Here is a 17515-nt window from a genome sequence, read left to right as displayed (position 1 = left end):
ATAGAAACTACTGCAGTGAGAAAAAAGCTAAGATTTCAAAGAGGTACTAACCTCTTCAACTTCTGATACTTAAAAAAATAAAATAAAATGACCTCATAACAAGGGTATCACAGGAATAGAAGGAAAATGCATATATCTGCTTTAACTGATTAAACCTAAATGTTGTTCATTGTCATAGTCACAAAATCTTTTCTTTCCTAGTTTTGTGTCATTTTTTTTTTTAAGATTTAAAAGCCTCTTGGGTCAAGGATCTATTCCATCATAAAGTTAAAAATGACTGACTGGCTGAATAGCATTACATGATATCTGAGATCCAGATGTTCCCTATTCTCTGGAAGGCTGTTAACACTTTGTTTACCCCTCAGGCCTTGGGCCAGGATGGGAGGTATAGCCAGCATTGTGATTTGGGAGGATAGTGATATAAGGTTGGTGCTGATGGAAGGATTTATAACCTTGTTATTTTATTATTTCCATACCTGATAGTTCACTTTATCCTAATATGGGTAGCAACATACATTGGCTACATGATGGCAACATGAATTGGACAAATAAATAATCTCTCGGGATTACAAAGTTCACTTAAAAGGGGGAATGCCTCTGGAAAAAGAGCTTTTTCTAAAGTCAGGAGTGTTCTCTTTCAAGAGACAAGCATTTTATTTAACCAAGTATATTTTAGTTTTAATACACTGTTTGCTTGTTCCTGTGGATTTGATTGGTTGACTGACTGATTTAATTCAATGCTGCAATCAAAAAGACTCTTGGTAGCTTATGCAGGAAAGTTACAAATTAAAACATCTACAGTAGAAAAACAGAATTATAATACGATTGTGCAAAGGTAAAACCATATAAAATAAGACAGGAATAAAGATAAAGAAGAGCTGAAATGGCAACATCAAATCAGGTAAAAGCTCTATGGAACAACTCAGTCTTCAAGAGTTTACAACAAAGAGGGAGCTAGCCTGACCTCCTCAAGATGGCTGTTTCACCATGCTGCCTTGTCTCAGCCCCAAAAACCTCCTTAAAGTCCCAAATGCCTTGGTTTTTCCTGGTTGATCTAATTAGTCTGGCCAACATTGACTGGAGCAGAAAGTTCTGCATGTATCTGAGTATCAAACTATAAAGGGTTTTATAGGTTAAAATCAGCACCTGGTTATATTATGTGGTACCCATATAAAACAGGGGTCTTCAAACTTGGCACTTTTATGACTTGTGGACTTCAACTCCCAGAATTCCTTAGCCAGGCATGCTGGCTGAGGAATTCTGGGAGTTGAAGTCTACAAGTCATAAAAGGGCCAAGTTTGAAGACCCCTGATCTAAAATGTTGACAGTTGGTCTAGATGTGAAATACTTCCGTTTGTACATGGCATAGTAGAACAAAAAGCAACATAAGAATAGCAAAACTGAGCTTCCTGGAGGCAGAGAAAGCAAGAACAATTTTGATATTTATGTGTTCTCTGAAAGGGAAGTTAAGGATTGCTTCTTGAAATAGTGGATATATAGTTTGCCCTGGATTCTTGTTCCAACAGAGTCTTCACTGTTTCTTATTATTTATTTGTTTGTTTTACAAATGAAATCTTCCTTTCCTTTTACAGATGGGCAAGTCTGGAGTCAAACCAAAGAGTTAGTTTTTGCTGACTTCCACTGTTCTTAGTAGATCAGCAGGGTGTAGCACTTGGAGAAGTGAAGTCATAGCAGTAATTTATGTGGCATCCTGAAAAAAACCTATTAAAAATTCATAATGGATATAGGACAGAAAGTTACTTTTTCTTCTTCAGCATGTTTTAGTATTTATTTAGTTACTGAAGGTCACCCAGGGACATAATCTCAGGCAACAATTTCTCAATGGGGGGAGGAGGGGGAGAGCAGTTTAAATAGTTTATGAAGGCATTTTCTTGACAGATTTTGTTGCCTCTTTTCTTTTGGCTTCATGCTTTAGAGACACCCTTTGGTGAAAGAAAACACAGTACTTCCTCTTGAATAGGATACAGGCAACTTGGAAAACATGTTTTATACTGCATCAGAAATACATTAAATTAGAATTATAGTGCAATAAGGTGAAAGCCCCAATTGTTTAATTTCATTAACTTTGAAATTGCACGTAATGTCTACTTAGCAATAATCACCACTGAATCCAGTGGAGGTTATTCCCAAGTAAATGTGCGTGGAAATGCAGTAAAAGAAATTTAGGTCAAATAGACATTTTTGCCAGATAAAAAGATATTAGCTCTATCTGTGCACTGTGATCATCTCTGAGTCTGAGACAAATTTAGTATAGGTTTATGTCATTATTCTTTCAAAAAACTTCATTTAGTATATGAAGGCATCCTTACCTTTCTCCATGTCACTTTCAAAAGACAATTTCCTTCTTCGGAGTTTACCATTGTCTCCATCCGAATCATTTGTGGTCTGTCGCCTTATTGTGAGATCAGCCTTGAAAAGGAAGACATCCATATATGATAGATCAGAGAATATGACTTTATTTATACAACTCTTCACTAGTTTACTTTGAGATGGATTCAGAACTCTACTGTCCATAGATGGAAGGGCTCCTTCTATACACAGAAAGCTTTTGAACCATGGAGAGATATGAAATGGTCTCTCTCCTACTTCTCCTAGGAAGAATAGAATATTCCAATGCCCAGCATTTTGTCTATATGCAAAAACAACAACAACAACAACAACAAAAGTAGTAATTCCTTTTCTGAGTAAGTCTCACGATTTATATTAGATGTATGGGTGATATTGAAGAAGAGATGATATTGAAGATTCTTTTAAAAAAAGAATGTTAATATCAGCACTGGAATACTAATTAACATCCCCTTTACATCTTGTTCTCTGAGTAACTATTTAAAATTGTTTATTCTTTTTTAAATAGAGTGTTCTCAGAAATAAGCTAGTGAAGAAAAAACTGAAAACAACCCCTTATAGATTGCTTATTTCAGACAGTAACGTAGTAGTAAATTATAATTAGCTATGATGTTTAATTACACAACAGTAATAAAAGTTGATCTGCATAAGTATAAAGCAGACAAATTATATGCCCTTTCATCTCTCTCTAATTCTTCCTCTAATCACTGAGCTAATGACAGAGATGTGACTTTCATAGCTAAAAAAGCAGCTTTTCTTTTGGTGACTGCCATTTCTTCTAAAATTTAATTATTTCTGCTCTTTGTCAAGAATTTCTGAGATATACATAGTCATTTTTCACTACACAGAAACAGAACAAAACAAGAAAACAAAACAGAATAGTAGATAGAAAGCAAAAGGCGGATCACCTCTGTCTTCCCAATAGAGGAAAGATGAAGGCAAAAGTTCTTAGAGAAGTTTAGCATGGTTTGCCCTTGCCTCCTTTCTAGGGCAGAGAGAGAATGATTGGCCCAAGGTCACCAGCTGTCTTTTGCACAAGGTAGGATTAAAACCCATCGTCTCCCAGATTCTAACCACTACATTATACTAGCTCTGTAGATGCCATTCTCTTGGTAAATCATAGACTCATATGGCTGGAAGGAATCTTGGAGATCTTCTTGAAAAATGGTTGTCCAATCTTTTTTTGAAAACTCCCATCAATGGAGTTTCTTGTATATCTTAAAATATTTATAATATCCTTGATAGGAAATTTCTCCTTAGTCCAGATTGGATCTCTCTTTAGTGAGCTTCCACCCATTGCTTCTTGTCCTACCCTCAGGTACTTTGGAGAATAAGTCGTCCTCATGTATTTAATAAACCCATTGCTCATTAAAATACAGATTACAATTTATAGCAGTTTTGCTTATTGTGGATATCCTCTAGATCAGTGGTTCTCAACCTTTTAAATGCCACGACCCCAACTGGTCGTAAGTCGAGGATTAAATCGGTCATAAGTCAAGGACTACCCAACCGGTCGTAAGTCGAGGACTTTCCCTGCCCGGGAGCGCCGCGCATGCGTGGTTCCGCCCCCTCCGCCGGCCGAGGCGTAGCTGGCAAGCGGCAGAGATGGAGCAGGCCGACCACCAGCTGGCCCAGCCCAAGGGAGGTAAGGCACCCGCTGGAAAAGGGGGAAAAATGGCGGACAAAAAAAATGGCGGACAAAAAAATGGCAGACAGCCTTGCTTGGCGACCCCCATGAAATGGTCGATCGACCCCAAATGGGGTCCCGACCCACAGGTTGAGAACNACTGGAAGTTTTTAAGAAGAGACTGGACAGCCATTTGTCCGAAATGGTATAGGGTTTCCTGCCTGAGCAGGGGGTTGGACTAGATGACCTTCAAGGTCCCTTCCAACTTTACTATTATTATTATTATTATTATTATTATTATTATTATTATTATTATTATTATTATTATTATTATTATTATTATTATTATTATTATAAGATGGCTGTTTCACCATGCTGCCTTGTCTCAGCCCCAAAAACCTCCTGAAAGTCCCAAATGCCTTGGTTTTTCCTGGTTGATCTAATCAGTCTGGCCAACATTGACTGGAGCAGAAAGTTCTGCATGTATCTGAGTATCAAACTATAAAGGGTTTTATAGGTTAAAATCAGCACCTGGTTATATTATGTGGTACCCAATTCTGATATGATCTAAAACAGGGGTCTTCAAACTTGGCCCTTTTATGACTTGTGGACTTCAACTCCCAGAATTCCTTAGCCAGGCATGCTGGCTGAGGAATTCTGGGAGTTGAAGTCCACAAATCATAAAAGGGCCAAGTTTGAAGACCCCTGATCTAAAATGTTGACAGTTGGTCTAGATGTGAAATACTTCCGTTTGTACATGGCATAGTAGAACAAAAAGCAACATAAGAATAGCAAAACTGAGCTTCCTGGAGGCAGAGAAAGCAAGAGCAATTTTGATATTTATGTGTTCTCTGAAAGGGAAGTTAAGGATTGCTTCTTGAAATAGTGGATATATAGTTTGCCCTGGATTCTTGTTCCAACAGAGTCTTCACTGTTTCATATTATTTATTTGTTTGTTTTACAAATGAAATCTGTCTTTCCTTTTACAGATGGGCAAGTCTGGAGTCAAACCAAAGAGTTAGTTTTTGCTGACTTCCACTGTTCTTAGTAGATCAGCAGGGTGTAGCACTTGGAGAAGTGAAGTCATAGCAGTAATTTATGTGGCTTCCTGAAAAAAACCTATTAAAAATTCATAATGGATATAGGACAGAAAGTTACTTTTTCTTCTTCAGCATGTTTTAGTATTTATTTAGTTACTGAAGGTCACCCAGGGACATAATCTCAGGCAACAATTTCTCAATGGGGGAGGAGGAGGAGAGCAGTTTAAATAGTTTATGAAGGCATTTTCTTGACAGATTTTGTTGCCTCTTTTCTTTTGGCTTCATGCTTTAGAGACACCCTTTGATGAAAGAAAACACAGTACTTCCTCTTGAATAGGATACAGGCAACTTGGAAAACATGTTTTATACTGCATCAGAAATACATTAAATTAGAATTATAGTGCAATAAGGTGAAAGCCCCAATTGTTTAATTTCATTAACTTTGAAATTGCACATAATGTCTACTTAGCAATAATCACCACTGAATCCAGTGGAGGTTATTCCCAAGTAAATGTGCATGGAAATGCAGTAAAAGAAATTTAGGTCAAATAGACATTTTTGCCAGATAAAAAGATATTAGCTCTATCTGTGCACTGTGATCATCTCTGAGTCTGAGACAAATTTAGCATAGGTTTATGTCATTATTCTTTCAAAAAACATCATTTAGTATACGAAGGCATCCTTACCTTTCTCCATGTCACTTTCAAAAGACAATTTCCTTCTTCGGAGTTTACCATTGTCTCCATCCGAATCATTTGTGGTCTGTCGCCTTATTGTGAGATCAGCCTTGAAAAGGAAGACATCCATATATGATAGATCAGAGAATATGACTTTATTTATACAACTCTTCACTAGTTTACTTTGAGATGGATTCAGAACTCTACTGTCCATAGATGGAAGGGCTCCTTCTATACACAGAAAGCTTTTGAACCATGGAGAGATATGAAATGGTCTCTCTCCTACTTCTCCTAGGAAGAATAGAATATTCCAATGCCCAGCATTTTGTCTATATGCAAAAACAACAACAACAACAACAACAACAAAAGTAGTATTTCCTTTTCTGAGTAAGTCTCACAATTTATATTAGATGTATGGGTGATATTGAAGAAGAGATGATATTGAAGATTCTTTAAAAAAAAGAATGTTAATATCAGCACTGGAATACTAATTAACATCCCCTTTACATCTTGTTCTCTGAGTAACTATTTAAAATTGTTTATTCTTTTTTAAATAGAGTGTTCTCAGAAATAAGCTAGTGAAGAAAAAACTGAAAACAACCCCTTATAGATTGCTTATTTCAGACAGTAACGTAGTAGTAAATTATAATTAGCTATGATGTTTAATTACACAACAGTAATAAAAGTTGATCTGCATAAGTATAAAGCAGACAAATTATATGCCCTTTCATCTCTCTCTAATTCTTCCTCTAATCACTGAGCTAATGACAGAGATGTGACTTTCATAGCTAAAAAAGCAGCTTTTCTTTTGGTGACTGCCATTTCTTCTAATATTTAATTATTTCTGCTCTTTGTCAAGAATTTCTGAGATATACATAGTCATTTTTCACTACACAGAAACAGAACAAAACAAGAAAACAAAACAGAATAGTAGATAGAAAGCAAAAGGCAGATCACCTCTGTCTTCCCAATACAGGAAAGATGAAGGCAAAAGTTCTTAGAAAAGTTTAGCATGGTTTGCCCTTGCCTCCTTTCTAGGGCAGAGAGAGAATGATTGGCCCAAGGTCACCAGCTGCCTTTTGCGCAAGGTAGGATTAAAACCCATCGTCTCCCAGATTCTAACCACTACATTATACTAGCTCTGTAGATGCCATTTTCTTGGTAAATCATAGAAGCGTATGGCTGGAAGGAATCTTGGAGGTCTTCTTGAAAAATGGTTCTCCAATCTTTTCTTGAAAACTCCCATCAATGGAGTTTCTTGTATATCTTAAAATATTTATAATATCCTTGATAGGAAATTTCTCCTTAGTCCAGATTGGATCTCTCTTTAGTGAGCTTCCACCCATTGCTTCTTGTCCTACCCTCAGGTACTTTGGAGAATAAGTCGTCCTCATGTATTTAATAAACCCATTGCTCATTAAAATACAGATTACAATTTATAGCAGTTTTGCTTATTGTGGATATCCTCTAGATCAGTGGTTCTCAACCTTTTAAATGCCACGACCCCAACTGGTCGTAAGTCGAGGACTAAATCGGTCATAAGTCAAGGACTACCCAACCGGTCGTAAGTCGAGGACTTTCCCTGCCCGGGAGCGCCGCGCATGCGTGGTTCCGCCCCCTCCGCCGGCCGAGGCATAGCTGGCAAGCGGCAGAGATGGAGCAGGCCGACCACCAGCTGGCCCAGCCCAAGGGAGGTAAGGCACCCGCTGGAAAAGGGGGAAAAATGGCGGACAAAAAAAATGGCGGACAAAAAAATGGCAGACAGCCTTGCTTGGCGACCCCCATGAAATGGTCGATCGACCCCAAATGGGGTCCCGACCCACAGGTTGAGAACCACTGCTCTAGATCAGCATTTTTCAAACTTGACAGCTTTTAAGATGTGTGGATTTTTAAGATGAACTCCCAGAATTCCCCACCCAGCACCAGATGTATGGACTTCAGCTTCTAAAATTCCCTAGCCAGCTAGGGAATGCTGAGAATTTTAGGAAATTTTGTTTAAAGAAATGGATAGAACCCACATTGGAGATTTACAAAATGGTATTGAACTTCTGTTTAACCTAACTCTTTTGTCTGACTTTAATTAAAAATTTAATGTTCCCCTGTTACTCTACAGATTTCACTAGGTCTAGTTAAGTGCTCCTCAATAATGGGTTTTAAAAAGATATATAATTTAACTCTCACTTAATGAGACCTTGATTCGTTGCGTCATTTGCATTCATATAGTAAGTTCAGTCTACTTCCTTTTTGGATTGACATGAACCTTACAATTTTTTCTATTCTTCCTCTTGTTTGGAGACTAAAATGAAAGTTAGCACATTTTTTCTTCCCTAGAATCTTTCTGTGATTTGTAAAATTAGAACAGGCCTTTTGGATCCTCAAGAACCACCCATATAGTATACAGGAAGCATCCTCAATACATGGCTGACTAGTATCTGCCTAAGTGAATTTAATGAAAGGTAGATTACCTATTTCTAGGACATTTGGTTCAACTATCCAACTGCTTTTATTGCTAGGTACCATTTTCTATCAATCTTCTGGAATCTCCTTTTTTGTAATGCAAGTTAAATATTTTTGCATCCTGCATGCTGAAATAAAAAAGAAAGGTCTTGATCTTCTATGTGATATCACATTAGAAGAGTCCTGTCATACCTCCTCTCAAATGGCTTTTCGCACAGCTAAACACAGCAAGTTCCTTCAATTACCCTTCATAATTTCTGGTCCTCCAAAGACAATTGATGGGAGTTTTCAAGAAAAGACAGCACCCATTCTCCTATTCCAATTCCACTGAATTCTGCTTAAATGTGTGGTGCCAAGAACTGGATTCAGGGCCTAAAATGGGGCTCAGCAACTGGTCACAAGATGGAAGTGGGAACCATAAGCAGCTTTTCTTTTGCATTCCCACTTAATTGACTAACAATGGGCATTAAAAATGCATCCGACTGTTAGTCTTCCTTTTTTTCTTTCTGCTTTCAAGAAGCAGGGAAAAAAATTGGAAAACAGGGCTGTGACAGGATGTTCAAATGAGGAACAACCTCATTCAGGAGAGGTACAACCCAACAAGTTCTAGACTCCAAGGTGCAGATGGCAGGGAGCAAGGAACAAAAAAAACCATTATATATGAGCAGAAGCTGTTTAAATTGTGGGTGTCTAAGGAAAAACAGAAGTTGTTTAAATTGTGGCTGTCTAAGGAAAAACAGCCAAACAGTGCTTAACAAGAGTAACATTTTGCTACTTATTGGAATTCAAACTGACCACCTGAAACATCTACAGTACTATGCTGTATGGATAGGCATTGGAGATACATCTAGCTTGTATTGTGGCTAGAAATTGAGATGATGGAAACAGGAAGAAGGAGGAGGAAGAGAAGGAGAAGGAGGAGAAATGTACTGTATGCAAACTGAAGCAGAGACTACAAGTAATGAGAAAAATATGGCTAGTAGGATAATTTAGGTAGTAATCTAGAGCTATTACATTATAGATAAATAGAGAGGGAGGGAGGGAGAGAGATAGAGGGAGAGACTGAGAGTCATTGTCTTTACTGAGATTGAATTTCAGATTGTGGATACATTATTTCGAAAACTGAGGCATGGATAATCTTATTTATAATGTCCTTAGTTTCTAAATATGTCATGCAATAGAATTGCTGTTCTTTTCTCGGCTGTATAACTGCTTTTTTCTACATGTATCTATGTATCAACCTATGTACGTATCTATGATCAATATATCTGTGATCAAGCAGCATGTTCTTTATGCTCTAGTCCCTTATCATGAAAATAAATAAGCAATGCAAAAGGAGAGAATTTTACTAGGGTTTTTTTTTGCTAATATTTATCTTTCATTATCAATTTTTATTATGGCCACAAACTATATTTTTCTTTCTTTCTTTTTTTTATCTTTCTAGACAATTTGTAGATGTTGTTTTTGCCTTAATTTCATCAAGGTAGGAAGGAAGGAATGGCAAACCACTTCTCAAAACCACTTGCCAAGAAAACTGCAGGGACTTGTCCAGGCAGTCTCTGAGATTGGACACGACTGAATAGAATAAAAAGAAAATCTTCACTCTTATTGGGAAATGAAAAGATATTCAAACTCTGTAATGAACATACTTTTGCGTTTTCATGTCTCAAGTTGAAAGTGAGTTCTAAATTGGTGAGAAACAGGTCTGAAAATTCAGGATACATATCCAAAACCTCTAATAAGTCTTCTCGTTGGATTTTATGCAAGTCACAGTAGGTTAGTGCTCTCACATCTGCATTTGACTTTCCTGGTTTTGCATAAAGATGGACCATCTCTCCAAAAATGTCATTTTTGCCTGTAACAGTAATGGCACAGAAAAGCACGGTAATTACAAGAATTCATATTTGTCTCTCTCCCAGAAAGCTTAAAAAAAAGAAGTCAGAAATGTTTAAAAATGATTGTTTAACCACCAGTTATTTATTTCCCTGTTAAAAAAAAAACTTCCTTTCTGGAAATCTCACTAACAAATCAATGCAGGTATAACAGAATAACACAATCCACTGTGATTAAAGTCTTTCCCATATTTACTTAATGGATGCCATTTTCTGCAGAAGGTTGTTATTGCCTGAACAGAATTCATTGGGCTTTTAGCTGTGGAGATAAAGCTGCAATTATTTATGATCCTCATAAAAGATCCTTGTAAAACTTTGCGAGGAGTATATGATGATTCAAACCCTTGAAAGTAAGGATGGTTGAATTCTGAAGTCAAGATGTGTGCTGGAAACATGTTCTTTCTATCAGGTATTCATCAGATTCCTGTGAGCAATAATGGCAATAATTGTTGGCAATCCCTAACGCAGAGGTTCCCAACCCCCGGTCCGTGGACCGGTACCGGGCCGCAGCATGCCAGCAACCGGTCCGCACAAGCCCCATCCGCGAGATGCAGGCAGCACACAAAACAATGCACTCGCCGGTCCATGGAAAAATCTTTCTCCACGAAACCAGTCCCTAGTGCCCAAAAGGTTGGGGACCTCTGCCTTAAAGGATGAGCACTGAAGTTTCATCACTGTTAAGGCCTTGTCTGTATTTTGTAATTCGGAATATCTAAACTGTGGACATGTATTTTTCCACTAGCATAGTAGTAGTGTACATCTGATCCTGATGTAATTCAAATTTAATTCTGTTTTGTTAAATTATAGTAGTTGCTTTTCTGAGAGTCAGAACCTAGGGCTGTTTTAACTGTTTGATGTAGGAGAAGAGCAGGCAGAGCGGGAGGAGCAGTTAAATGTCTCCTTACAAGCTTAGAGTCCTTACACTGCCTCAAACAATCCAAATCCAACCTTACTTGAATTCCATTGACCAACAGAATTCAAGAGAGGTTGGACTTAGATCGTTTGTGGCAATGTAAGGACTCTAAACTGATGACATGTTTAACTCCACCCCCCAGCTCTGCCTGCTCTTCTCACAATGACATATTCCTTTTCTCTTTATGTAATCTACATTTTATGAAAAGAAAAAAAGGGTTCATATTGGATTCAGTACAATATTGATGCATATTCTCTTTTTATTCATTCTAATATGCAGTACCGATTCTGCTCTTGGAAAGGAATCTGATCAAACCGTGAAACATTTCCAGATGCAATGATATTTTTGAATGCTTACCGAGAATTGCTACAACCATGTCATTCTTGAGGATTTCAATGGAGCCTCGGGAAAGGAAGTAAAGTGCAGTCAGAATATCGCCACAATGGACTAGTGTGTCCCCAGGAGGTGCATGAGTTGTCTTAAACTTCATAGCCAGAGCCCGGAGACACCCTTTACTCGCCCCCTGGAAAGCTTTGCAGTTCTGAAGTAAACTTTGGTTGAGGTGGAGACAGATATCAGCTTGCAAACATTCTGGAAACCCCTTTAGGACCTGATGAAGATAATGTAAGAGTTTAGTACAACCAAGCTGCTTGGCCTATAGTTTGGGAATATCATTTCCTTGTTCAATCAGGTGCCAAATAAACTGGCACAAGATCTGTAATACAACGGAGATGAAAACAATCAGAAATTTGATTGGCAGCACCAATAGGGGCAAAAGCATTCATGTTTGATCTAGGTTGCAATCACAGGATGTTCTTTTATTTAGCTAGCTGGATCAAAACCATCAGAATTGGTTTTCTCTCTATACATTATAACTCACTAGGACATTGGAAAGAGAGGAGACTGAACCTTATGGGACACGATGTGAGAGAAGTGGGATGAATCATGAGTCATGTGAAGGGAGTAAGATGAAAAAGATGTATGTTTCAATGACCCAAAGACATGGAGCCAGCTTGTGTTGGAAGAAAGAATAATCTAATCTTATGAAAGGAAACCAATTAATGATGCTGTAATGTATTGAGGTGAATTACTTGGAATTGTTGAAAAAAAGGTCATAAGACTCTGTCAGTTAAGAGCCAGACTTGCTGTCTACATGCTAATTATCTTGTGTTAAAGCAGGAACTAATACTTGAATCCTATTGGCTGCCACCTAGTGGTTGAGTGTATAAATAGGGTGGAGCTGCAGCTATTCAGGCTTCTGTTTAAACTTTTAATAAAGAGTTGTTTGTTCACTTGCTGCCTTGTCGATGCCTCACAGAACACCAAACATAACAGTGGCGACGAAGGTGGGATGTGCTGCCAAATTCGAAGAGCTGAGTCATTAAGGGGGTAAGCCAAGTGACGACGCCTTGGTTGGGACCACGTTCCCCCCCATTCCTGCCAATTCGAAAACGCTGGAGGAAGAGCGCTCCCAAGGAACCGTCCCTGGGAGATTAGAAGAAGCCTAGGCAGTACAAGGCATTGCGAGGCCAAAAACAACGAAAGCAACTCACCATGGTCAAACTTGGAAAACTCTCAGAATTCGACGTCGCACATCCAGAGAGGTGGAGCTCGTACATTGCAAGAGTCGAGAATTACCTTAGAGTCAACCAAGTTTGTGAAGATGGCTTGAAGATGGCAAACGCTGCTGTGCGTTTGTGGCCAGGCGACGTTCGAGATCGCCAAAAACCTAATAGCTCCGGCGCCACTTGAATCTGTTGCTTATTCCAAACTTAAGAGAATGCTCAAAGAACACTTTGAGCCGAAGCTATCAGTCATCGCCTAGAGGCATGCCTTCGAAAGAAGAGACCAACGACCGGGTGAATCGGCTGCCGAATTCATTGCTGCCCTTCGTCAAGCGGCCTGACCCTGCGAGTTCAAAGATCTTGAAGAGAGGCTGCGAGACCACTTAGTGTGTGGGTTAAGAAACAGAGATTTCCAACAGAAATTGTTCACCAAAGAGACTATTTCATTTCAAGATGCCCTAAGAGAAATCACAGCCGAAGAAGCTGCCGGGGGAGCCGTCAAGGCCTTACGGCTCTCCAGGAACGTTCCCTGTGCAGAGGCCATCCATCAGGAGGGCGCTGAAAGGGTCGAAGACTCTATATTGGATCAAGAGATCAATCGGTTACAGCGGCCACCAGAAAGAAGGCCACAATGCCCAGCTGACAAGGCAGTTCCCTTCTCTCGATGTGCGGGTTGTGGAGGCCAACACAAATGCACGGACTGCAGGTTCCGCACAGCAACGTGTTGGGCGTGTGGCAAGCAAGGCCACATCGCCGCAGTCTGTCAGGATCGTCGGAGAGAGAGTCCACCAGAAGAGTTTCCCCGGAAAGGTACCTGGGGCCCGGGGCAACAAAGGGTGGGCTATTGTGCCACTAGGAGGAGCGTACTTAGAACAGGTGCCCATCACCCTCTTAAGGAAAAACTGCGGCTCAAAGTCAAGCTGCAGGGAGTTCCATGCAACATGGAACTAGATACAGGGTCCGCATTATCCATAATTTTCCAGGGGACTTTCAAACACATTTGCAGTCACAGCGGCAAAAGAGTTAAGCTCAAGCCATCAAACCTCGTGTTAATCGATTTCCAAAACTCCCAAGTAACAGTCAAGGGGGAAGCTACACACAGGGTGCACTTCAAGGAATTTGAGGCCGCCCTGGAAGTCGTAGTAGTTGAGGGCAACTGCACAAGCCTCATTGGGCTTGATTGGTTTGATGCATTGGGAATCAATGTAACTAGAATAAACATCACACAAGCAGTGGACTTAGCGGCAGTTTGCCGGGAGTTTGCTGACATTTTTAGCCCTCACTTAGGGAACCTCTTCGGCTTGATCCTGCCATAACTCCAATACAGATCAAGCCGCGTAGAGTGCCCTTCCCCCTCAGAAGATCGATGCAGAAGATCGATGCAGAGCTGCAGCCAGGCATCCTGCAGCCAGTTGATAGCAATCAATGGGAAACCCCCATAGTTACGCCACTTAAGGCCAATAGAGAGGTGTGAATATGTGCAGATTACAAGTGCACTATCAATAGTGCACTCCAACAACACGCATATCTGATGCCTGTAGTCAGCCACATTTTGGTGTCACTATAGGGAGGTCGCATCTTTGCCAAGTTATATTTGGCTCAAGCCTATCAGCAATTGCCGGGAGATGATGCCATGGCGGAAGCTCAAACCATAGTTACTCACAGAGGAGCTTTCAAGGTTAAGCGCCTACAATTTGGGGTCAGTGTTGCCCCAGGCCTCTTCCAGGGAGTGATGGAGCACATGTTCAAGGGTATTCCAGGCGTGTGCCCATATTTTGATGATTTCTTCATAGCTGGGGAATCAGTCAAAAAATTGGCAGAATGGCTCAAGGCCGTCCTTCAGCGCTTCCGTGAAGCGGGGCTGAAACTGAAGTGGGAGAAATGTAAGATTGGGGTAGCTTCAACTGAGTTCCTCAGTTTCCATATAGATGCCCAAGGCATTCATCCTGCTGAATCCAAGCTCAAAGCAATTCAGCAGGCCCCCAGTCCAAAATCAAAGGGGGAGCTCCAAGCGTTTCTTGGACTGCTCAATTTTTATCACGCCTTCCTACCTCACAAGGCCACAGTAGCAGAGCCGTTACACCAGCTCTTGGACAAACATGCACAGTGGAAGTGGACCAGCATCCATGATAGGAGCTTCTCAGCAGTCAAATCACTGCTATTTTCAAATTCAGTTTTGATGCATTTTAACGAAAAGCTGCCTGTCTGCATCGCTTGTGATGCATCACCATATGGGGTTGGGGCTGTGTTGAGTCATTTAATGGCTGATGGAAGGCAAATTCCAATAGCCTATTACTTGAGGACCTTGTTCTCTGCAGAGCATAATTACGCTCAAATAGATAAAGAGGCCTTGGCCATAGTGGCAGGGATCAATAAGTTTCATGACTATCTATATGGTAGGCCCTTCATGGTCTTCACAGACCATAAGCCACTCCTGGGATTGTTCACAACAAACAAGCAAACACCCCAGATCATATCCCCTAGGATGTTGAGGTGGTCAATTTTCCTGTCAGCATATGATTATAGTTTGATTCATAAACCAGGTAGAGAAATGGGCCACGCAGATGGCCTTAGCAGACTGCCCCTGCCGCAGTTAGAGCCCGACCCCGCTCCAGCCATGCGCATCCTGGCTATGCAGGACCTGCCTGAGTCTCCCCTTAATGCAGGGGACATGGCTTCAGAGACAGCTTCAGACATGATGCTGAGCCGTGTGCTGAACTGGGTGCTCACAGGATGGCTGGAAAATAGTCCCGGGCCTAATTTTCAGAGTTTCAGCAGGAGGAAGGATGAGTTGTCAGCCCACAGGGGGTGCATCTTGTGGGGTAGTCGGGTGGTAGTCCCGAACACACTGAGGACTTGGAGTCTCTGCATGAGGGACATCCGGGAATAGTCCGGATGAAGGCATTCACGCGAAGCTACCTTTAGTGGCCTGGGCTGGACAAAGATATTGAGGCTCAGGTACAGAGCTGCATTTTTGCCAGCAATCTAGGCCAGAGATGCCCCATGCACCTGTCCACCAATGGGAAACTACACATGCCCCCTGGTTCAGGATCCACATCGATTATGCAGGGCCTTTCCAGGGACAACTCTTCCTCATTGTGGTGGACAGTCACTCCAAGTGGTTAGAGGTCGCACCTATCCCCACCATGACTGCTGCCAGGACCATACAAGAACTGCACAGGATTTTTGCCACACATGGGTTACCCGATGTGATAGTTTCTGACAATGGGGCCCAGTTTACTGCTTCAGAATTTCAGTCCTTTTTAAGGGCAAATATGATCAGACATGCCATATCAGCCCCTTTTCACCCAGCTTCGAACGGCCAAGTGGAGCGCATGGTCCGAACAACAAAGGAATCCTTAAAGCGGATAGTCTCAGGTAACTGGCAACACAGACTGGCAGATTTTCTACTCTGTCAACGTACAATCCCATGCACTTCTACGGGCAGAAGCCCAGCAGAATTAAGATGGGGCCGGCGTTTGATTACAAAGCTGGATCACCTACATCCAGATAGAGTTGCCTCACAAGCAACACAGCCAAAGGCACCATGGCACTTGCAAGTTCGCGACCCGGTCTGGGCAAGAAACTATGGGCAAGGGGCACTGTGGGTGGTAGCTGTGGTTTGTAAGGTGTCTGGGCCACTTTCTTACGAAGTGGTCCTGGAAGACGGTCGCATGCTATGCAGACACATTGACCAACTGCGGCGGAGGTTAGCAAACCAGCCAATAACTCATGACTCTAGTGACAGTCAAACTCAGGAGCAGCACAATGGCAGTAGTGCATCAGACTCTGCCAGCGACGGTGGAGCTCTCCGACTAAGGGACGAGACTCAAGCGTCTGGTGAGTCAGTCTCAACCACTGATACCACAACCAATGGACAATGCCAGCTAATGGCTCCATTTTCAGGACTGGTGGACTCTGTTCCACCTGTGGACACTGGCTTGGGTCTACCAGGACAGCCCAGCCACAGAGACTCGAGTCTACCCATGATAGATGGGTCCCATAGCCCTGGTCTTCCAAGCCTGGCAGGCGAGCTGACCGACCAGGGGCCTCCAGCAGTTCTGAGGTGTTCGGAACGGGTGAAAAGGCCACCAACGTATTTAAGGGACTATGTTCAACATATGACCTTATGAACTATCTAGGGGAAAGGGGTGTAATGTATTGAGGTGAATTACTTGGAATTGTTGAAAAAAACGATCATAAGACTCTGTCAGTTAAGAGCCAGATTTGCTGTCTACATGCTAATTATCTTGTGTTAAAGCAGGAACTAATACTTGAATCCTATTGGCTGCCACCTAATGGTTGAGTGTATAAATAGGGTGGAGCCGCAGCTATTCAGGCTTCTGTTTAAACCTTTAATAAAGAGTTGTTTGTTCACCTGCTGCCTCGTCGATGCCTCACAGAACACCAAACAAAACAGATGCTAATGCAATTCTTCAAAAGGGGATGTTTTACTTTTGCACTGGCTTTTAAGGAAATCCTCCCATTTCCTCCCCCCATCCCCTTGCCCCCGGGCAGCAGTGATTCAGGCCAGGCCCAGGAAAAGCTTCCTTTTGAAGTTGTGCGTCCCTGGTGTAGGAAAAGTGAACAGACAGAGGGGAGGCACACAATTGACTTTGCTTAATTTGGAGGTTTATGGAAGCAGCGGGACATCTGTTATTTGCTGCAAAGAACCAAGCTTGATGTAGGTTAAATGTCTCTGCTTTTAGAAGAAGCAAAGAATGTTTTTGCTCATGGTAGAGATGGATACAGATGAGTGGAATAGCAGCAGGCAGGATCAAGGAATCTGCTTCTTCCTTCCCTTGCTCCAACCTTGATACCAGCAGCCCTTTGATGCTGCTAACCTGCACTGAGGCACTTCCTTTGATTGCTAATGGTAGCTTAACATGAATTATTTTGTTAGGTCTGGTTCAAGGGAAGAGAAATCCACTCCCCCTCTGACTTCTGTGATTATGAAAATGATCAATCCATCTCTGG

The 17515-nt window shown here is 41.3% G+C and overlaps 1 protein-coding gene across 1 annotated transcript in view; it reads right to left on the bottom strand.

Annotated features, from left to right (window-relative positions):
• Nucleotides 1–17515, bottom strand: part of KCNH7 (potassium voltage-gated channel subfamily H member 7) — a 119759-nt gene that overhangs the window by 25300 nt on the left and 76944 nt on the right. Inside the window, exons 8-11 of the mRNA XM_029286173.1 lie at nucleotides 11331–11583; nucleotides 9818–10023; nucleotides 5721–5820; nucleotides 4022–4024 (exon numbers count right to left, since the gene is read on the bottom strand). Of these exons, the coding sequence (XP_029142006.1) occupies nucleotides 4022–4024; nucleotides 5721–5820; nucleotides 9818–10023; nucleotides 11331–11583 (562 nt within the window). The remainder of the gene's footprint in view (nucleotides 1–4021; nucleotides 4025–5720; nucleotides 5821–9817; nucleotides 10024–11330; nucleotides 11584–17515) is intronic.

Source organism: Protobothrops mucrosquamatus, unplaced genomic scaffold (genome assembly GCF_001527695.2).
Source record: "Protobothrops mucrosquamatus isolate PMUCROS unplaced genomic scaffold, P.Mucros_1.0 scaffold3034, whole genome shotgun sequence".
In the NCBI taxonomy this organism is placed as follows: domain Eukaryota; kingdom Metazoa; phylum Chordata; class Lepidosauria; order Squamata; family Viperidae; genus Protobothrops; species Protobothrops mucrosquamatus.
This window is presented reverse-complemented; position numbering and strand designations above follow the sequence as displayed.